Source organism: Pygocentrus nattereri, chromosome 7 (genome assembly GCF_015220715.1).
Source record: "Pygocentrus nattereri isolate fPygNat1 chromosome 7, fPygNat1.pri, whole genome shotgun sequence".
NCBI classification, from domain to species: domain Eukaryota; kingdom Metazoa; phylum Chordata; class Actinopteri; order Characiformes; family Serrasalmidae; genus Pygocentrus; species Pygocentrus nattereri.
In genome coordinates, this window is record NC_051217.1 from 20,178,905 (window position 1) to 20,202,593 (window position 23,689).

The following is a 23,689-nucleotide window of genomic DNA, read 5'->3' on the forward strand; positions in this document are numbered from 1 at the left end:
TATATTTTTCCCAGGTTAAAAGTACATATTTGTAACCTAATATAATAAAACAGAACAATAAAATATAGAGCCTGGAAATGAGACAGGGAGTGTGGAGTCAGTACAGCTTAGAAAATATCATTTCAAAGGATTACAGTTATATTCTCTGACTAAAGGCACTGAGTTGTACCCTTCAGGGTCCTGCCTCACTGACAGTTTACTACCTTTATTTCTAACACATGTGTGAATAAATTACAGCATCAGGAGGGTCTCTTTGCTAGCAGGAGCAGGGGTTCATGTTGTTTTACCCCAGTGACGCAATCCAAACTCCGAAGATGCTTAAGAGGCGGGGAAAAAGGATTATATTTTCTTGAAAAATTATGAGAAAAGATTTAAAAGATTTTTAATCTTTAATTGATATGGCATTTGTGTCCAGGCTCCAAAAGAGGTACCAGAGGCACAGGAGAAGCCTGCTGTAAGTACATTAGCAACAAAAAATGCCAGTGGAAAATGTTAAGCGCTGATCCTATCTTAATTCCAGGAGATCCACTCCAAATCAAGAGGTGAAGTAGTTTAGGCTCGCGCTCCGTTAATACAAACTCCATAATAATCTTTTGACAGAAAAATCGAATGTACTGTCTCTCCCAGGTGTTGTGGATCAGCCGAGGCATGTTTGGTAAAGGATGTTTTCTGAAAGTTCACACTGGAGCTACAGTGCTAACATAGCTAACAAGTAATGGGATCAGATCCTTTTTATGCAAAAAAGAACATTCATTTAAACATTGAGCTCTCATAATGCAGGCAGTAGAGGGTTAACAGTGAATAGCCTACATCTAGTGTAGGGACCTGAGAGTGCAGTTCTGAAAGTGTGAACCTCAAACAGCTGAATTTATTTGCATTAACACTCTGAGATTGGAAGTAGGAAGGTCTTAATGCTCAGTTGGTATGAATTCATTATAATCCCTCACCAATTAGCACTGAGCAAACTACCTGCCTAAATCACATATGGTCAAGCTCAGGCTGATACTGTTTTAAGCTATGCAGTTATACTTAACTTTATGTCATGAAACCACAGAGGCAAGCCTAATAGAAAATTACTTAACAACTCCACTTGCTTTAGAGGCCAGTGTGCTGATTTAGGCATGGTGTTGTTTGGTGATTATTAAACGGATAGTTCCGATCCTAAAATCTGATTGGCTGAGCCACATTCGGAGGCATTGTAAAATTCCTGTGACCACTTCACAACAATTGAACTGTGTATTCCTATGCCACAACACGATAAAGGCCCTTGTGCTCTTAATGGAATAATACTTGACTCTCATGCTGTTCGTATGGACCATTGAATACATTGATGAAATAAGAACTGTTTTTTGTGTAAACTGAGGGGCTGGCAACTTAGTTTAGAAGTTTGCAGTACACAGCGATGGACAGCCAAACATTCTCCTCATTTAGCCATCCATGGCTGCTTGGCATCAATACCACACTCTAAAGGAAATACATTTCTTGGTGGAATACTTGCTTATGTTGATTATTATTAATAATAAATTATTTTTAAAAATTGTGTGTATTATCAAATTTTATGTTGGCCTCCATTTTATAAAAGCAATAAGCCACTTGAGGCTGTGCGTTACTGCAATTTTATCACAAGGAAGATTGTTTAAGGACACACTTCCCCTGATAAAATTGTAGTAACGCATGGCCTTTCACGGCTTATTGCCTTAATATAAACTTTAGTTACCTGTTAGCCATATTAGCCTGGTTTAGTCCACTACTAAGGAATCACACTTAAGACACCAAGCACGTCTCGGCTGATCAACTGCATCTGAGATAAGGGTAAAATGATCTAAAGTTGATTTTTCACGGAACTTTCCCTTTAATGTTAGGTGAACTAACTTGGTACCGAAACACCACAGCCCTGGTGGATCTCGCTGGGTGGAAGTAAACTGGCCCAAGCTTTTCTCCTGGCTTTGCTTGCGTCTCTGATGGGGTGTGTTGTCACTGATCAGCCCACGGAGATCTATGATGATGTTAGGTGCTGTTAGTGTTAATTACAGAGGGGCTTGAGGAGCTGATTTTCACCTCTGGAACACCTTGCAGGGCAGATTAATTTGCGAGTGTGAAGGTTAGCCCACGTATGTCAATCCTGAACACAGCTCTGAGATTTTCCTGCTGGTCCTGTCATGTGTTGATTATTGAGAGCACACCCTTATTGAGACTGCTTTGGGTGAGTTTTAGGCCAATCCGCCCCATCATCAAAGCAAAGCACTTCAGGCCTGCCTGACCGGATTTGACAATTGAATGCATTTAAATGACGTGGTATTTGTGGTTAAGTGAGGGTTTCTTGTCTTAAACTGGCCTAAAGTGTATCCTGGAAAGCAACTCTCACATGGCAGTGAGAGAGCAGTAAACACATGGATGACACTGTTATGATGGCATTGTTGTTTAAAAGCTGAAAAAGCAAAGCACTGTGCAAAAGTCAGAGACCACTCTTCATTTAATTTCCGGTCATTAACAGCCATTATGTCCAAGAGAAGCAGAAGATGCAAAACCCACTTCTAAGACTGAACTTTGGAGGTGTGGAAAAATATCCCTGCAGATTTCTGTGAAAAAACTTAAAAGAACTTTCTGCTTTTTTCCTGATGCTGAAAATGAAATAACTTGTATTTGATGATGCAACTGAAGGGTGGTTTCCAAGGTATGCACAGTATTGCATTGGTTCATATTCAGTTTCAGGATGACATAAATGTTACTTAGTGAAAGACTGGAAAGCAAAAACAGGCCATTTTTACAGACCAAATGAAGCTGCACTAGTTTCAGGAACGTCTACTATTATGCACAACATGGAAATCTCGCTGACTTGCTGTGGATGTTCTTTTTCCCCAGGTGCATGATGCTAAAGACATAGCAGGTACGTCACTGCATGTAATGAGGAAGGTTCTCGTTTAATTGTAGAAAGACACCCTTACATGGTTCTATGAAAAGTCATGCAGTTCTATGAAAGGTAACTGCTGATGTATATTTCTAACACTAGCTGCAACAGCAGTTAGGCTACCAGGTGTATGATGATCATGTAAAGAGGGTTTTGTGCTGCTCTCTCCACCCAGATGCTGAGCCTCTCCCACAAATCGCTGTGGTGGAGGTAGTTTCTGATGAAGAGACTGATGGAGATGGCAAGAACTTAACTCCAAGGTTGTGCTCCTGTTCATCACTTATTCACTCATTTTATCTCCCTGTTCATGTGTTTGCCTTAGTTCAAGTTTAATGTCACATACAAAAATGTACCGTATATTAACTTGTAATGGACAATATGTATAAAATTAGTACAAATGTGTCTGTCTGTCTGCCCTGTGATGGACTGGTGACCTGTCCAGGGTGTATCCTGCCTTCCGCCCGATGACTGCTGGGATAGGCTCCAGCACCCCCGCGTGACCCTGATGGAGAAGCGGCTTAGAAAATGGATGGATGGACGGATGGATGGATGGATGGATAATAAATAACAGTCCTGTCTTTCTCTCTCAGGGTGATGGAGTGGATAAAGCATGGTTTTGAGAAGGTGGTTCCCCGGCCTTCTCCAGTGCACAGCCCAGAACCTCCTAAGAAGGAAACTTCTGCCCCAGAACCACCACCAGGTACAGCACCAGGTATGTACACTTGTATATCATTACTGTCAGAACAAAACTCTTCTCTATAAAAGTAACTTTTCAGGAGAAGAAGTCAAGGTTAAGAAATGTTTTGTTCCATGTGATTCTGGAGTTTCTTACAGAGCCGTGCTGGTGACAAATATATAAAAATAATGCGTGGCTTCGTAAGGCGTGGGTGTAACGCCGGAGAGCGAGGAGGCGGATGCATATGCGGAGATAAGCGACTTTTATTCAGGGCAAATCCAGGGTCATAGTCTAGACAGTCCAGGTTCGTTAAACCAACACGGATTGAACGGATGGCAGACATGACAGACAAACCAGAATCACACAATAAACAATCAACACGATCAAACATCCAAACAGTTCAAACGAAGACCAGTAACCAAACAGGGGAAAACACAGGGCTTAAATATATACATACAAGGGTAAACGAGGGACAGGTGGAAACACAAGTGGAGACAATCAGGGGCGGAGTAACCAAAACAAGGGGCCGGACTAGGAAACCAAAACAAATGCACATGGGCTTGACCAAAACACAACACGAACACATGGACAGGACTGGGAGGGGCCAATTGTGAGAGTGGGAATGAGACGATTAAGTCATGGCCACGAATTAGTAAGGCATGGGAACGAGATTATGGCTTATTAAGTCGTGGCCACGCATTAGGATCAAATTCCCATGCCTTACTAAATCGTGGCCACGCATTATTTTTATTGATACAGGATGTTTATGTTTGTCTGTTTAGCATGAATTTTTCACACAATCTGAAAGGAAGCTTGTATTTTTCAGCACATGTAGAAAAAAGGAAAAATGCAGAAAGTTGAATGCAATAATAAAGTGAAAGTAAGTAAACACGTCCTGTACAAAGAACACACTTAAACATGCAAATGTTAGTTTAATCTATTGGGAAAAAATAAAATATGTGCTGTAACCTTTGAACAGGTCATTTTTTCCAATATGTTAAATTCAGCAATAAACAGTAACTGTGCACTGAAGTGTACAGAAGTGTGTTCTCTGTAGACCTACACTTAGAAAATCATCAAAACGTCATTTGACCAGGCCAAAAACATGCAACTTTTGATGCGATGACAGCAAGAGTCTACATATTGTATATAATATCACAGCTGTTTGATTAGATTCTTTAGAGAATGATTAAACATAATGCAACACAATCTTATTTTCATACGATTCAGAATAATTCTTAAAAGAACTTTTTTTAAATAGTGTCCAAAGGAGCTGTTTACACTGCTGTGGAATAAAACATTTTTTCTGTAGTTTTGAAAATTGCCTGACTTTATTCAGGCTTAAGTGCATTCTTTCTCAGTGATTTTTACAAGTAACTCTTGACTTTAACATTCAAGATTTGAACATTCCATAATCAATGCAGTTGAATCAGACTGACGCATTTTCACGTTCCTATTCTTTATATGTGAACCAAGCTCCAGCTGCATTCTCTCTGTACAAGATGTTCAAGGAATCTTAATCTGTCTTATGATGTTTTTTCCTTGTTTGGTTTAGCACCTGCCCCCTCACCAGAAGAGCCACCCAAAGCGGAAGAGGGGACCAAAGGAGGCACAGCGTAAGTCCAGTTAAACATGCTCAGCAGACATATGTTCTAATAGAAAACAGACTCAATTAAAAAGCAATAACTGAGTTTTTGTGTGCTTGATGGCATTCCAGTGTGGAAGGAGAAACCAAGTAGGTGTCAGTCTGACAGCTTTTCTCTAGGGCACCGCTAAGCTGCTGTCAAAGACGCAAAGCTATTTAAATGCATAATTAAACCAAATAACTAGATGGCAAAGGTAGTCTGCATGAAAGCATGAAAGCTTCGCCCACTAACGGTCAAAGAAAGAGGAAGTAAAGACATAGTCCTTCATTGCACAACCAATTTAATGCTTTTCAATAGAATTTGCCCATCAAAGACCCGCAAGCTGCCTGTCAGTATTTTCTAAACTTGCTTTGGCTCAAATGTAGCCATAATGCTTGCTGCTTCAGCCTTATAGCTCGGGCATGAGGAGTACAATCTGCTGAGTTTTTCCTACTTTTCACAAACTGTTTGTTGCGGGTTTGCAGGGTACAGGTTATATAATGCAAACTGCATTTATATCCGTAAATCAGCATGCTGCTTTTCTTTCATTTCCAAGCATGGTTGGCTGGATTGTACAGGGACTCAGTCGCATTGTGCCACAGCCTGTTCTGAAACCAAAAGAGGTAAGAGGATAAAAGCACTTCTCCAGATAACATCCACATACTGTGCTCATAATCAAGGGTCGAGTTGAAAAACATTCAGGGGGTGGGATGGTGGGTCCAGTTAACCAATATGGGCAATATGAAATGCCTATTGAAATAAATTGCAATGCATTCTAAACACCAAAATGTATTTCATTTATATTGTCATATATATTGGCATATTAACCAAGTTTAGAATTCTTGGGGAAATATTACACACAGAAATGCACTTCACTGTTTTGACACCTTTTGAAATTTGTAGTCCAGTTGCTTAATTTGAAGTATTAGCAAATGAACCTTTAACATGACGAAAGCAAGTGTTGTAGCTATTGATGCTCTGTGAAAACAGTTGTGATTCAGTATCTTGTTAATTTGAAATACATTGTGTATGATTGTCTTACTGCATACATACATGGTTAATACAAAGAACAAGAAAACAATACAGAACACAGACCTCAGTACCATGTAGTCACATCTGTGAACTTTAAAACCACATTCAGTTGAAAAAATATAATAACAAATAAAATTAAATGCATAATACTGTGCGAAAGTTTTAGGCATCTAAGCAAATTTTTTAAACAATTGACCTCAGCAGTGAGTTTATCACAATATACATACTTTATTATACAACAATAAAGTCACATTCATAATTCAAATAAACATCAAAAAAGTAAAAAGTAACAAGAATTTCTTGGGTCCATATTTTTCCTTGACACCTTCACAGCCGCCACAGAGACTTGTTAATATCATCAATTACATCATGAGCTCAATTTACTGAAGCACTGATTGGTCAAACCAGGAGCTGCTTTTTAACTACATATAATACTGGGCTTCCTCGAGGAGAGGCTTGAAAATGGTTGAACAAACACACTAACATCCAGAAAACCACTATCCATTTTATATATATATATATATATATACACACACACACACACACACACACACACACACACACACACACACACACACATATATGTCTCCATAACATTAGTAACACTGCAGCAGTTCCCATCCTGGAGATGAAACTAACAGTGTCGCATTTTTATGCTATTATTTGACCTTTTATTTAATTAATTATAAGATAATCCTTGAAGACTATAAACTAAATTTGATAACTTCAATAACTTCACACGTCTCTTACTGGTTTACACTGATTATCATTTCTTAAATTTTACAGATCTTGCTGTATGTTTAAGTGTTCCCTGTGGCAGGGTTGCCAGGCACAGGTTTGTCCAAGGTTTGCTTAAAAGCCACCCACCAGCACCCGAAGCTTGTCATTTTCTCCCAGCATTTTCAAACTAGCCTAATTCATCAGAAGAACTGCAAACCTGGCAACCCTGACAGCAGGCACATTCGCTGTACCACACAATCTGCAGCATAACCAGTGAAAAGTGAAAGCATGTGGTTCTACATAGTCACCTCTTCTGTAGGTGTGTTCATGCTGTGCCATGATATTAATTGTTTATTTGGCATAGATAAATGTTGTGGGGTGGAAATCTCACGTAAGGATGATACGAGGGTGTCAATAATAGAACTCTTAAGTGATGCCACTTTTTTTTTTTTTTTTTTACTGGTGGGAGGTTGCATTTCACATCCTCCCTCAAGTCAAGTCCTATGCACAATGTAAAAATATATTTCTTACCTTTCTTCATTCAAAAACTTTCAAAAGTAGTTCAGAAAAGTTCATTAGAATGCATAAGTCTAGATTAACCCACTGAGGCTACGTTCACATTACCAGGTTGGAGCGGCACAAATCAGATTTTTTACCCTAATGTGACTCAGATCTGATGTTTTCAGGGCTGTGTGAATGCAAATCTGATCTTTTCAAATCCGACCTGAGCCACTTTCATGTGGTCCTAGATCGGACATGTACCCAATTTGTGGCCCTGTGACCTTAATGTGACGCTCAGATGAAAAATGACAAAATGCATAAAGAATAGAAAATAAAAGGAGACAACGATGAAAAAGTGACACTAGACAACATATTGAAAGGACACAAGGCATTGCAAAAACAAATAAATAAGGAATGAAGGGGAGGAAACTGGAGCATCATTAGATTTGAAGGTACATGGATCTGTGCAGTTTTCTATGTACAGCCTTTTTTTCTATAAGCACAATAAGCAGTCATTAAAGAGACTTATGGATTTTAAAAAAATTATGTTTAAAGTCAAAATGTTTTCAAATCAAAGTCTTAGACATCAGGCAGCATATTTAACCCTTTCGTTTGGTCTTACACATAGACTCTAGATTAGCCCTGTTGGCCATTAAAAGGCCTTTACATCATCTGTGACAGTGCAGTGTGTGTAGATTTTAATTTGTTTTAATGGCTTCTCTTCACAGGAGACCTCAGATGCTGTTCAGAGCAGTAAGTTTCAACATTCTACGTTTCTTTTACCATCACATCCTCATACAGCTCTAAAGAACCTGCTATTAACGATTGCCAGTAGTTGACTGATGGCAGGAAAATTTGTTAGTAAACCTCTATGGATTCATATCATCTGCATCTGTTGGTTTTGTCTTAGACAACTCAATGGAGAACTCACAGATTAGACAAATATATTTTAGTCCATTGAGGCAACGTAGCAGCTACGTCACTAGGCAGCTTCAGTGACTCTGGTTGTTGGTTAAAATACAGTGCACTCTAATATTACTAGTGTAGTAGAGATTGGAACATGGATGTCTGACAGAAGCATTTTTTCTGTGGATTGAGTTTGAATTTTACAAGACGTGAGTGAGGCAGAGAAGTCCAATTCAGTGTAGGGGAGCTCATTTCTACAACCTCATTTTCAAAAAAAGTTGGGATGCTGTGCAGAATGCAAAAAAATAGAATACAATGATGTGCAAATCATGTAAACTATACTTTTAAAGGAAAACACTACAAAGACATATCACATGTTGAAACTGAGAAATTTTATTGTTTTTTTGAACAATAAATGTCCATTTGAATTTGATGCCAACAACACATTCCAAAAATCTTGGGACGGGGCTTGTTTACCACTGTGTTTTTTTCGTATTTTTCTTTTTATAATGCACCACATGTTTTCAGTGGGTGATAGGTCTGGACTGCAGGCAGGTCTGTTCAGCACCCAGACTCTTTAAATACAGAGCAATGCTGTTGTATTACATGCAGAATGCTGTTTTGCATTTTCTTGCTGAAATAATCAAGGCCTTCCCTGAAAAAGACGTCATCTGGATGGCAGCATAAGTTGCTAAAACATGTATATCATTCAGCATTAATGGTAGTTTCACAGATGTTCATGTCATCCATGCCATGTGCACTAATGCACCACTATACCATCGTAAATACTGGCTTTTGGACCTGTGTCCTCATGACAAGCTGAGTGGTCTTTAGCCCATAGGACACAGTGTCCATGACTTCCCAAAAAAATTTCAAATATTGATTTGTTGGACCACAGGACACTTTTGAAGTTCCCCTCCATCCATTTTAAATGAGCACAGGCCCAGACAAGGTGGCAGCATTTCTGGATCCTGTTTATATTTGGTTTCTTCTTTGCATTTTAGTGTTTTAATTAGCATGTGTGGATGCAACGACAAACTGTTTTCACAGACAGTGATTTTCGTAAGTGTTTCTGAGCCCATGTGGTGAGCCCAATACAAAATCATATCTGTTTTTAAATGCAGTGCTGCCTGAGGACCCAAAGATCATGGCCTGCAAAAATACTGTTTTTTGGCCTTGTCCCTTACATACAGAGATTTCTCCAGATTCTCTGAATCTTTCAATGTTATTATGTACCGTAGATGATGAAAAGCAAAAGTTATTTGCTATGTTGAGAAATGTTATTCTTGAATTGTTGCACTATTTGATTGTACAGTCTTTCCTCATCTTTACTTCTGCAAGACTCTCTGGGATGCTTTTTTATACCTAATTATGTTACTGACCTGTTGCCAGTTACCCACAAGGTGTCTTATTTAGCATAACACAACTTTGTGTTGTTGGCATCAAATTCAAAATGTACATATATTTTTCAGAGAATAATAAAATTTCTCAGTTTCAATATTTGATTTGTTGGCTTTTTTTATTTTTTTGCATAAAATATACGGTTTAAATGACTTGTGCATCATTGCATTTTGTTTTTTGGGGGGTTTTTTTGTTTTTTTTTGTTTTTTTACATTTTGCACAGTGTCCCAACTTTTTTGGAAATGGGGTTGTAAATGGAAGGACAGTGGCTCTCAATCCCACTCTTGTGGGCTCTGCATGTGTTTGTTTTACCAGCTCCAGCACAATTATGCTGCGTTCAGGTGCTCATCAGATGGTTAATTAGTAAATATGTCTTTGCTCTCTTCATGTGTTTGTCCAAATTCACACCGACAACGCATAAATAGAAAGCATGGAGGTCTTTCTGCTTTTATTTTGCTTGGGGGATGGGGATGTTTATGCTTCACACATTTATGTACGAAGAAACATGAAAATGATTTGGATATACGACTGTATGCAAAAGTTTGAGTGCCCAAGTTTCGCTTGCTTTTCTAAGTGAAAATATATTAACACATCCTCTACAGGGAACATATGGGTAAATATGACATATTTCTTCTAATTTTAGTGCATACTTTATATTTTTTTCCTAATTGGGGGAAAAATGTAAAATACATGCCATATCTTTTGAACAGGCCACATTTTATGCTTTTTTTACCTATATGTTAAATTCAGCATATAAACCATACTTTTGCATTAAAATGTGCAGAAGTATGTTGTCTATGATGTGTCACTTATTTACACTTAGAAAATAAATAAAAACTGTCATTTGGCCGTGGCACCTTAACGCGTTGATAATGTGCAGGGCATTGTCTCCTCAAGACTGGGCCTGAGAGCTGTTGTGGTATGAGGACGTGTGTTGGGTGGAGGTGTTTGAGTATTGAGACAAACTCTAACTCAGCTCCTCTTCTCCTTCTGTTTCAGGGGAGAAGGATGTGAAAACCCCTTAAACATAAGGAGGGGAAGACTGGGAGAGTGACATATCTGCAGAGAGAGGGAGAGAGAGAGGGACAGGGAGAGATTGAATCAGCCACACACACACACACACACACACACACACACACACTAGGGCTGCACAATGTGGACACATTACTGCAATTACATTGGTACAGATATGCCATTCACCAAAAACACACCAGGCTAATAACATGTCATGGTTAATGACTGGGTCTGCATTATTTTGATTGAAATTACACACATTTATTAGATCATAAGTCCTGATTTACCATAAAACCCACAAACTTATCTGGAACAGCATTCTGGAATTGAGAATCGACTTTAAAGTTTTGAAGTTAACTTCTCACATTCAAGTTGGGCGGCACCGACACGCTCGCTCAAGGTGTGAGATATTCTGCTGTGACTGTTTAGCAGTGTGTCTGAAAAACAAACCACTAACCACACATCACTTAGATTGGCTGAATTTTATTCTGGAAAACAAAGTGAGATTAAAAATGTATTTAAAAAATATTGGCTTACTGCCAGTATGTTACTATGGTAAAAACAATAGCCTCACACAAACCTTCTGCTTTGCTGTTCATGCTTCATCACTGAGCAGTCATACATGCTCCAGTGGCAGATTTTGCCTCTTCTTTCAAGTAGTATGACACTAAAGTCATATGCAAAATACATACTGGTGATGATTTTCACTCAAAAAGCTATAAACTGACAGCAAGAGCTTAAAACATAGTTCTTAAATACAAAAATGTTGCAGAAACGTTCAGCATTGCTGGCCGTAACCAAGATGTCATTGTTTTCCAGGTAATATATCAGCTTCTCTTCACACATGAGCCCTCCTGGCAATTTCACAGCAATTATTATGGATTTTGTGAAGTTATATTGCCCCATCAGTCTTACTTGTATTTCAACTCCAGCTTCTCTTCACACTTCAGCCTTTCCCATAGAATTATTTTTAAATTCCTGCATAAAAGGCCGTTCAGATGATGCCTTTTTAAATGCAAGGCACGCTTGCATCTCATGCTGAAAAAGTAGGATGCTCTGTAGGAGACAGTGATATGAGAACTTTTCTAAACTAAAATATATAATAATAAATAGAAAAATATGACAGTATTTATGCAAGAAAACACAGAAAAATACATTTTAAGAATACAATTTGTTGTGTTTGAAAACAACCCAAACTAGCTTTCCTCCAAGTTGGATGAATGGCTGGAGAGAAGGCATCCTCAACATTGATTGGTTAGTTGTGGATGACAGTGTTCTTTCACGGGAGCTCAGCAGAAAAGTTGATGGTATATATATATATATATAATTTTCACAATACGGGGCTCCCAAGTGCCGCAACTGTCTAAAAGCTGGCCCTGTTGTCAGGAGATTGCGAGTTTGATCCTCAGTGTGGTATCAGATATTTGATATCAGTAACAAACAGTAATTTGGTTAGACGGCTCATTTGTGCAGTGCAGCCGCCTGCAATGCCGGTACTTCAGAGGCCAATGTTGTGATACTAATAACAAACAATATATTGTGCAGCCCTAATACAAATACATATACATACACACCGAGATCTTTGAGCAGCTATAATGCATTACTGCGTTACACACTTTTCTTCGCTTGTTATCTGTGTTAGCTGAGTTATGGAATGATTCCTTAGTGCTTCAGTTCATTCAGGGCCTTTTTAACTCGATTGCCTCTAGAAACCAAGCAAGCTTGTTTGCTAAGCCTATTAATAACTTACATTCACCGTGAAAGGCTTTCAGGTTACAGAGAGGCCCTTGTGCCAGCTATTATTCAGTATCAGCAGTACTGCACAGCACCCTTACCTGCTGCTATGCTAAGCAAGTAAGCCATACTTTTCATTCAGCTGGTATCGGACTCCACAGCGAAGAAGGTTCAAGACCACTGATATTTACAGTATTGTTCTTGTTTTGTTTTTTGTTTTTTGTTTAAGAAGCTACTGCTGGCTTTGCACAGGCTTACAGAATATGAGAAATGTTTGCTGCATGTAATGATGAATAAATTATTTTTGAAATGCTAAAGTTTGTGTGGTGGGAGGTTGATATGCAGTAAGTAACTGGGCCATCTACAAAATGATTAAAAAAAAAAGATCATTGTATAAACCTATACAAAACTTTATGAAGAATAATGAAGAACAAATAATATATATATATATATATATATATATATATATATATATATATATATATATATATATTTGCCCACATTTAAGATGCTTTTTTAGATATATATTTTTACTGTGTGTAGCTTTTTAATCTACAGGTGGTTGCAGAGAATTAATGTTTTGGTGTATCATGAATATTGTGATTGATCAGTTTAAAATTCTGCTCATGTAGACTATAGAAAAGTTGTTGGTAATGTTTTATGAATGTTGACTAAACTTTTTTAGCAGGGACAATGTTTATCAATACCTGAACTGCGGAAAACCTACAGTGGAAATTTTTTTTGTTGGGTGGATTGGGGTTTGTGTAGCACATTTACAATGTTTAAAAACAAATATTATTATTATTAATAATAATAATAGTAGTAGTAGTAATAATAATAATAATAATAATAATAATGAATAAAATAAACAGCAGAATGTCCTTAGCAGTAGGTCATGGAGAAGGCAGGAAAGCCATGGAAGCATGACAAACACTCCTTTTTGTCAATAAACTTTTTTTTGTTACATAAAATGATGTCATTATGTCAAGCATTTTTCTTTTTCCTACATGTCATTTTGAGGGAAATGATCACATTAGAAAATGGATGGATGGATCACATTATTTTGCAAAGCTTCATTTCATCGCTTGCAATTTGCACAGAAATTTGATGGAAGCACAGCTGCTGTTGTGGTAGTTAGTCTGAACAGTTACTCAACTGCTATAAACACAAACAGGCTTTTTTTTGTTACCATGCCTTTACAGCCAATATATGTAAATGAGCTATGTTCTGATTGGTTGCTCTGTATTGTGCCCTATTTGAAAAGTCTGGGCTGAAACCCTATTTAGAACATAGTGTGACTAGGCAAAGCTACACTAGTGGAGATATATACATTAAAATAATAACATTAAAACATATTAAATGCCACGTTCACAACCCAATTTATTTATTTCTTACTTTATTTATTTAACTGTTGTCTAAAAGCATTAGACACTCGACGTCATGTGATATCGCAAATCATACACTCCCTCTCGTGTTCTATTGCTTAAATATGTCATTTATATATGTGGCTGTTGATTGGCCGGATTTATTTAAACCAAAACAACATGAACAGATGGACAGGACTGGGAGGGGCCAAACGTGACAATTGTCATGTTTAGCTTTACTTTACCAGCAAAGTCCAATTAAATACGAAGGCGTTCATATTTAGTTCATTGTACTGTTGACCACACCGATTGAAAAATAGAGATTCCCACATTATAGATAAGGAATCTAATTTAATAATAATTTTACACAGGTAGGTCAAGGTGGTGTTAGGAGACTACTATTAGCATATTGTAGAGTGCTTGCCCTGGTATGAGATTGAACCCCAGTCTACTGTGTCAAAGGCAGAAGTGTTAACCACTATACAGGCCATGTGATATACAACATAAACAATGTTAAAGCTTAAAGATTTACCATTTTAAAACTAAACTGCAAAAACAACCCATTTAGCTCCTATTCACACTGAAGTTATAAGGAGTGTTTAAGCCAAGACTGCTTTTTGAATGAGAAACAACAAAGGGCAGCCCATCAGAACAGTGATCATTTACATATATTGGTCATAAAGTCACAGAAACAAGAACAGCCTGTTTAATTCTAAAGGACAAAGAAAGGCTGGAATATGCTCATCCATCATGATTATGACTGCATTTTGTACATAAACCCACACCAATGTTATAATTGTGAGGAAAAAGTAAAGTACAAGAAAAATGTGCATAAAAAAATTAAAACAGTAGCTGCAGCCTGCAGTACTCAAGTTAGCACAGCTACTGACTGCTCTACTGTGTGGTTTTCTTAAAGGGAAAGTTCTAGTAAAGTAAGTGAGACTGTAACATATCAGGTCACATGTATGACTCTGAAACCTAAAAGGGTAACGACTCAGTCCGCTAATGCTACATATCAACTTATTGTTGTCTGCAGTGGTGGACAAAATACACAAACCATGTATTTGAGTTAAAGTAGAGATACCCAAGGTAAATTATTACTCCAGTAAAACTAGAAGTTCCTCCCTTTAGACCTCCACTTGAGTAAAAGTACTAAAGTATTTGCCTTCAAATGTACTTAAGTATCAAAAGTAAAAGTACTAAAAGATTCATTATGATTCTGATATCCTGTTATCAATTTTATAACAAGACTCGCTTCATGAACTCATTTTAGGTGAAAATCCTCCAGCGTCTCTCTTGGTAAACCAGTCTTTTAATAGAACGTCATTAATTAGTGATTATTAATCTATAATAATCGTCTATTAAAATGATCATAAGCACAAAACACTGAAGGTAAACAGTTTCCATCAGGGAGAACCGAGTGGCTCTGAAATCACTTTTACAAACAAGCAAAGTTTCAGTTTAAGATGTATTTACAACTTAGTTCCAAGTTTAAGTTTATTAAAAACTGGCTTTAAACTCAGGATCACAAATGAGCTCCTTTACTATGTTGATCTGTAGGCCTCTGTTCATAAACATAAACAAGCCCAAACTAATTTACTATAAAATGAAATGGTGTTTGTATAAATTCAGTAAAAAGCCACATCAGTCACGACTGCATATGTGGACATATTTCTATATTGTGCTCTATTTACACAAAGTTAGGTTAGTTCATCATTTATGTTGAACAGACTCTCCCAAAACTTTACGCTGCTGCGCTGATGTTGAACCGTGTGCTGCACTGGGTCGGTATGACCAACAGGTCAAAACAAGCTCTAAACAAAGTGACCGCTGTGCCCTGATTGGTGCTCTTGCTTTGCACTTCTTTCATTTTGACATGTTATGTTTTTATACACACAGAAACCAAAAGGAACGACAGATTTCTAAAAATGTAGTGGAGGAAAAAGTCAGATATTAGACTTTGAAATGTAGTGGAGTGAAAGTAAAAAGTCACCCAGAATGGAAAAACTTCAGTACAGATACACAAAAAAACTACTTAATACAGAAACTAATTACATTTACTTAATTACCACTGGTTGTCTGCACAAGTCGTCAGTGTGATTAAACAGATGATTTGGCCTAAAATGAAATTTACCTTGTCTTACAGTAAACCCCTTTGGCATCTGATGTTTGCTTCTTTACTTTTACTCTGGAGCTACAAAGCCAATATACAAAAATAAGCAAACATACAGACAAAAGTCATACCTCAGGATGCTAAGTTATAGACTTTTGTTTATAGATAACAGTGTGCAATACAGTGTCAGAAAGTACATACATACGTCTGTTTGAGGTCACTGAACAACTACACATGGTTTGAGGCAAGTGTGTGTTGATTCAGATTTGCAGTTTGCATTATGCTGATTGAAAATAACACTGCATTACTTGTCAGCTATATTAGCCCTGTAGCTCCAGTGCAAAACTAAGGAAGCAAACTTCGGACACCGAACACGTCTCTGCTGGCCAACATTAACAGTGAGAAGAAGGTGTAAATCAGATTATAAACCAGTTATCAACCATTATTTAACCAGTCCACATGGCTGATGGCCCCCGTTTGTCCACAGTTTGCATCATGCAGGACCCATCAGACATGGTGCTGGAGGAGGTGGACTCAGACTGGGAGAAGCAGCAGAAGGCGCAGAGAGATGCTGAAGCAAAGAAGCAGGGAGACCTGCAGGGAGTGCAGAGCAGCCCCCTGCTGGAGGCCCTGCCCAGAGTCCTGCCTGAGGTGTTGGCCATGGATCAGGAGGACGCTGAGACCCAGACTGATGGCTGGACCCCGCTGGTGGAGAACATCAAACGCAAGGCTGAGGAAGCTGCCATGGTCTCCATGCAGGAGAGGTGAGGGCATGACATCAGTATCAGACTTTGTATGAGCCAAATGAGGCATTTGGGGAATATTGCAGGATAATTCATGATATTCTGTTTAGTTCATACAAAAAGAAAAATTTCAATTGCTTTTATCCAATGAATTATGTACAACCCTGTTTCCAAAAAAGTTGGGACGGGGTAGATAAAAAAGCAAAAGTTATTAATGCCAATAACACGTTCCAAAAAAGATGGAATGGGGGCAACAAAAGGCTGGTAAAGTTGTGTAATGCTAAAAAAAACACCTAGTGGTTTATTGACAACCGGTCAGTGACATGACAGAGTTTAAAAAGTAAAGAAGTTCAGAAGTAAAGATGGGGAGGTGTTCACCACTTTGCGAAAGACTGCATGTTTCTCAACATAAAATGCCAAAGAACTTCTGTTTTTTTAATCATCTACGGTACATAATAGCAGTAAAAGATTGAGAGAATCTGGAGAAATCTCTGTATGTAAGGGACAAGGCCAAAAACCAGTATTTGCTGACCGTGATCTTCGGGCCCTCAGGCAGCACTGCATTAAAAACAAATATGATTATGGCTCAGAAACACTTATGAAAACCGCTGTCTGTGAACACAGATGATCACTGCATCCACAAATGCAAGTTAAAACTCTAAAATGCAAAGAAGAACATAGAACTACATATAAACAGGATCCAGGAATTCTGCCACCTTCTCTGTATAAAAACATTTCGCATAATTTCAAATGGAAAATACGACAAAAGAGACCCCGAAATGATGAGCAGCTGAAATCCTGAATCAAACAAGAACAGGAAAACATTACTTTCATATGCGAAAGTTGCGAAAGGATGTGAAATAGGATATGAAATATTTTTATAGAGAAACTTACAGACTCAGATTTCTTTACAGTGGTGGTGATGGGAACCAGACGTCACCATGTCTACAACACAAACACAGCCATTTACTGTCCAAAACCAACAGTGAACCTACATAAGTCCTCTGACTTTTCATGTACAGTGCTGATGATGGTAAAGTAGTGATACGTCTTAAAAAAGAAGTTTCTTTTGGGGAGTATTTTTCATTTAAAATACCCTGCATGCACATCACAGTGAATAATTATGAGGTTCTTAAAATGATGCATTTCACATCAAACCTCTATCAAGGACATCTTAAAGACTTCATTATGCAGAAATTTTGAAAAAATAGTGGACTCTCCTATCAAGTGATATTAAATTGCTAATGTGGTTTCTGATACTGTGTAACACTGTTATCTATAAACAGGGGCTAAATTACAGACAGACTTCAGGCGGCTGCTGCACTGTACTTTTATGTAAATTAGATTTTTTGCTATGACATCAGTATTTTGTGTCACTGTTTTAAAATGGAGTGTGTGTGTGTGTGTGTGTGTGTGTGTGTGTGTGTGTGTGTGTGTGTGTGTGTGTGTGTGTGTGTGTGTGTGTGTGTGTGTGTTGTCGTTTGAAGGCTGGAGCAGGAGCGTTTGGAGGCAGCACGGATGGCGGAGGAATTGGCCCTCCAGGCTGCAGAGCTTGCAGTCAGACAGCTGGAGGAGGAGCACACTGGACTCATCAACATGGAGCCCGAAATGTCTGAACCAGACAGCGGAGAACAGTGAGTCACACACACACACACACACACACACATACAGACACCTTATAATACATTACAATTCAAAAGTTTGGAGTCACCAATCAAATTCAGTCAAATTATAATCACTGTTTGCAATCTGGTTGCAATACTAATCTGCTTGTCCTGATCTAAGCTTTCCAATCACAAGTAGGAACTGTAAACCATTTTAAAAACTACTCTCTCTTTCCAACGTGTCTAAACAGAGCTGTAGATAAAAGAGGGAAAATGCCTTAAAACATCAAGAATAGTGTAATATTAATATTAACATCCAGATCACCTCAAGTTTACAAGTGGTTATCAAATTTTGAAACGGACAAAAAATGATTGTAAGCACATTGTAGGTATATTTACAAATGAATAATTTAATTATTTATTTTGTTACCAGAAAACTTTGAATGAAACATCTAAAAATACCTTGTCTTGCATATTTCGTAATATTTAAAGCACCTTTTGCAGTCTTGTTCAACTTTTAAACATTTAATGTTTACATAGTGCATACTTATGTGTTTATTTATTACCTAAATATTATACAATATTTCATATATAAATATCGCTGCTATCTAAACAATGCCTGTTGCCCTTTACATTTTATGTACATTTTATAATGCATAGCCCTAAAATGACTTGAAAAAGTCTGGTTCCATTGACTTACATTAAAGTTATTGACTTACACACACACACACACACACACACACACATACATACATATATATATATATATATATATATATATATATATATAGAGAGAGAGAGAGAGAGAGGTAACCAAACTTTTCTTCAAAAACACTAAAATAAGCCCTTGGAATTATTTCTTTATTTGGAAAGTGATTTAAATATTTTGTTGATTAATAGTTATTGAAAACACACAGAAACTGCATCTATGCTGCAGAGAACACAGAAAGCCACTAAAGCCACAACAAGATTGCACTACTGTACACAGTAGGGGTGCATGAAAAAATCTATGAAAAAAATCGAAGATTTGCAATGCGGATGTGAACGATTCTGAATCGATTCACAAACATGATAAAATCGATTTTCTACATTTTAATTTACAACATAATGTTGACGGAACGCAAAGGGTGGAACTTGGAAGTGGGTGAGTGCAGCGCCCGGACAGTCTGTGGCGGCACATAACAAAACACGGCTGGTCGAGTGAAAAATCCGACCGGCTCCCTCTGCATTAAAAAGCAGGTTAGGTCAGGATTCACAACCCAAATGTTAAAAAGAGCCATTTTGTCATTTTAACAAAAATCAAACCACCTTGGCAGCCACAACATTTAATGCCCAGTATATCTCAGTATGTGCTGATGTCCCAGTATAGGCTAAAACATTATGAACGAGAACACAGACTTACTTTGCTCTGCTTTAAGCTTTAGCTCAGCTACAGCTGCTTTCCTCCCATCTCCGCCAGAAAACTTTTCCTCAGAAGTAGAGCAGCTTATTGTAAAATGTCTCTCATCATTCGGCTGTTTTACGAGGCTAAAGTCACTTCTCATTCTCCATCTTCGGTTCCACCTTAAATTCTGACTGAGGTGCTGACTGTAAAAGCGAATGTAGAATCGACTTCAGCTTCACAACTTTTAAGTGTGTGACTAAATCTCTCATTACAGATTTAACGTTCCAGGAAAAAATCTGCACTGCTTATTAATGCGAATCCATTTGTCGCCAAATGTTCATTGTCACTAAATCTCTCTCTGCCTTTTCGTTTGCTACTAGCCAGGAGAGACTATGTTAATAAGTGACCTGCAGTCTGCACACCAGTTCGTTAATAAAAAGTGCTTTCGCACTGTGTTGCTCATGTCCCGTCTCTCATGTCCCGTCTCACATCACTTCCATTTGATTTATTAATAAAGGATATTGGAAGTAAATTCATTATAGATCATTTCAAATACTTTGCTGTAAAAGTACCAAGTCATCACACAATGAAAAAAAGACACGTCAAGAAGCATCGATATTCGTTTTATAATCGCATCTGAATTGTAATCGAATCGAATCGTGAGGTGCCAAGAGATTCCCACCCCTAGTACGCATTATTATCATATAAAGTAACAGCAGTTTTAATATGGCAAGTTATTCCAAACTTTTGAATACTAGTCTAAAAAAAAATACAAAAAGGTCCAGATTACACAGCATCAATGTAAAGCAGACATTAAAGGCCACAAAGCCGGATAGACAGCAGTAGACAGACAAGGGCGTCCTGTAGTGTAATGGCCTGAGTGTTACTCACATCCCCTGCAAACTCATCTATATGTCTGATAGTGCTGAGATCTAGGAGTAGTGCTGTTTGGCTTTAAAGAGCCGGCAGCCAATGTTCTCCTTCATACATACAAACAGGTAGTGCTCAGTATTCAAATGCTCACTGTTTGTTTTACAAAGACTGTCCAATATCCAGGAGGAAGAGAATGAAGAAGATCCAGAGTAAGTCCCACCATTCCCTCCTTCCTTTGGCCTCCCTCGCTTCTTTCCTTGTTCCTGCTTCTGCGGATGTTTGACTGATTATGTCTCGCTTGGTGCGCTTGCTTTTCTTTTCTATGTCAATCTACACCAGTTGCACCGCCTGTTCTTTCCTTTCTCAGCCTGTGGACTCTCTCTCTCTGAGACACTGTTTGTTTGTTCTCTCTGGCTTGCCATACAGGTTGCAGCCACTGCGTGAGGAGAGTGAGGAGGAGAGTGGAGATAGTCAAAACGCTGAGTAAGAGCCTCTATTCTCTGAGCTCGACTGCTTGCAGCCAGCAGCCTTAAAGATAAAGAAAAATTAGCTCCCAAACTCGGAGAATGCACACGGGTCACAGTCGTCAAAGCTATTTGGTCCAACCCTGTACAAAAACATGTTTTGGAGATTTCTGGCTCATGAATGAATCATCATCCTTTTGGATCATGCGTTTTCAACTAATTCACTTTTAAATCAAACAGAATTAATTTTTTACTTCTTACTTACAATTACTTTTTTTACTATGTTTGTGTATAGGATAGAAGGTAGAAGGTAGGAGAAAAAAACTGCCAGATAGACAGACAGACAGAGACAGACAGACAGATAGACTGACTGACTGAATGACTGATAGACTGACTGACTGATGGACTGACTGACTGAATGACTGATAGACTGACTGACTGATGGACTGACTGACTGAATGTCTGACGGACTGATTGACTGATGGACTGACTGACTGAGTGACTGACTGAATGAATGACTGAATGACTGATGGATGAATGACTGACAGACTCACTGACTGAATGACTGTCAGACTGACTGACTGACTGACGGTGTGACTGATGGACTGACTGATTTAGTGAGTGACTGACTGAATGACTGATGGACTGACTGACAATGTCTGACGGACTGACTGAATGAATGACTGATAGACTGACAGACTGACTGACTGACTGACTGATGGACTGACTGTTTTAGTGAGTGACTGACTGAATGACTGACGGACTGACTGACAATGTCTGACGGACTGACTGAATGAATGACTGATAGACTGACAGACTGACTGAATGACTGACGGACTGACTGACTGAATGTCTAATGGACTGATTGCCTGATGGACTGGCTGACTGAATGACTGACAATCTGACTGAATGACTGACGGCCTGACTGACTGATTCACTGATGGACTGATTGACAGATGGATAAACAGACAGACAGACAGAACGACAGATGGATGAATGGATGGATGGATAAAGTCTGTCAGTTCAATTAAACTTATCATCTGTTTCACTGATTAGGCATCCATTTTTCATAAAGCCCTTAGTGAAGTCTGATGGGTTGGAACAAATACCACATTTAGAGCGTTGTTGAGTCAGAGCTCAGAAATTAATATCCTGATGAAAAGAGCAGCTCATTACTTGCCTTTGCTTTTGTGCTTGTAGAGTACAGAAACCTGTGCAGTAGTGCTGGAAGTTAAGTGCTCGAACCTGATTGCTTGTGCACGGCCTGTGCTACATGCTCTACTGCTTCTAGCTCGCAGCTTTTCAGCATGTTTAAAGAGACTTTGGGATTTCCTCTTGTTATTTGATTTCCTAGTCTGTCTATTTAAAGTACAGAGGAAGACTTTTTAAATGAGAAATCCAGACATCCTTTTCAGCAAGCAGTGTTATTTCTGTATTGGTAATTCACAAAATCTACATTAGTGGAAACTTCAGGTGGATTAGTGTGGGTGATTTTTGTTCTGCTCTGTTTGCTTATGTGCCTCATTGTAGATTGGTTGGCTATTGTTTTAAAATAAAATAAAATAAATGTAAACAATCATAAAAGGACAAATGGAAAGGGATAGCTGTAGCTCGTATTGTGCCTGGACAATAAAACAGATGTAAAAATGAAGTTGTTGACCTCTGTCTATCCTATTCATACGTCTATATGGATAACTTTGCTGAATTCACTCAAAGTCTAAAACCTTTTTGGACTTTCAACGGATTTGGATTTAAGACTAAAATGCTTTTGCTTTGAGTGGCTCTATACCTTAATTTTGTTTATTTATTAAAACAATTGACTGAACATTCTATTTAGTCACTACCAAAGCAATCATAACACTACAGAAACTTTTCCAAATGTTTCAGTAGTGTCTGTTTCACTTGTGACCATTTTAGATTGTTTTGACAAATTTAGATCATATTTTTATTAAAAGGTTACTTCAGTGCAGAAAATATGTTCGGAGCCCCGCTCGCTCCTGTATGAATAAAAATAATGCGTGGTCATGACTTAGTAACATGTGGGAACAAGATAATTAAGTCGTGGCCACGACTTAGTAAAGCGTGGCAACGAAATCCTAATGCATGACAAAGACTTAGTAAGCCATGATCTCGTTCCTACGCCTTACTATGTCATGGCCACAACTTAATCATCTCATTCCTTCGCCTCACTAAGTCGTGACCACACATTAGGATCTCGTTCCCATGCATTAATAAGGCATGGCTACATGTTATTTTTTTATTTATACAGGATGTCACCAGCGGGGCTCCATAAATTTGTGATTTGATAGTGACCGTTCTTAATGATCCACACTGATCTTCAGAGTTTGGGTCACATTTGCTTTAAAACAGTGCTAACCGCTCACCATGTGGCCATGAGGGACAGGGACGCCATCTCACTTTCTGCTCCAGAATGCAGGGGCCCGTGGACTACGAACTCTGTGTTTCACTAGTGACATGAAAACGTGAGACAGAAAGAAAATATTAAACTAATGATAAATCTACATCTGCAAATCTTCACGTTAACAAACGATTTGGGACAAGCACCTCCGACTAGAAAGTGCCCCATAAATGATGATTTTGTATATATTTAGTTCATTACCATCTCA

General features: G+C 38.2%; 1 protein-coding gene across 8 annotated transcripts in view; it reads left to right on the plus strand.

Moving 5' to 3' along the window:
- The window catches only part of cngb1a (cyclic nucleotide gated channel subunit beta 1a), a 67,995-nt gene that overhangs the window by 11,611 nt on the left and 32,695 nt on the right, over nt 1-23,689 (plus strand). For 4 of the 8 annotated variants that reach the window (XM_017708016.1, XM_017708018.1, XM_017708017.1 and 1 more), the window contains exons 9-20: nt 416-454; nt 2,863-2,887; nt 3,084-3,168; nt 3,499-3,620; nt 5,140-5,200; nt 5,302-5,319; nt 5,766-5,832; nt 8,191-8,215; nt 16,482-16,758; nt 18,225-18,371; nt 20,766-20,807; nt 21,025-21,081. In XM_017708016.1, coding sequence (XP_017563505.1) covers nt 416-454; nt 2,863-2,887; nt 3,084-3,168; nt 3,499-3,620; nt 5,140-5,200; nt 5,302-5,319; nt 5,766-5,832; nt 8,191-8,215; nt 16,482-16,758; nt 18,225-18,371; nt 20,766-20,807; nt 21,025-21,081 — 965 coding nt within the window. The remainder of the gene's footprint in view (nt 1-415; nt 455-2,862; nt 2,888-3,083; nt 3,169-3,498; nt 3,621-5,139; nt 5,201-5,301; nt 5,320-5,765; nt 5,833-8,190; nt 8,216-16,481; nt 16,759-18,224; nt 18,372-20,765; nt 20,808-21,024; nt 21,082-23,689) is intronic. The other 4 variants (XM_017708022.1, XM_017708023.1, XM_017708019.1 and 1 more) reach the window with 3 other exon arrangements.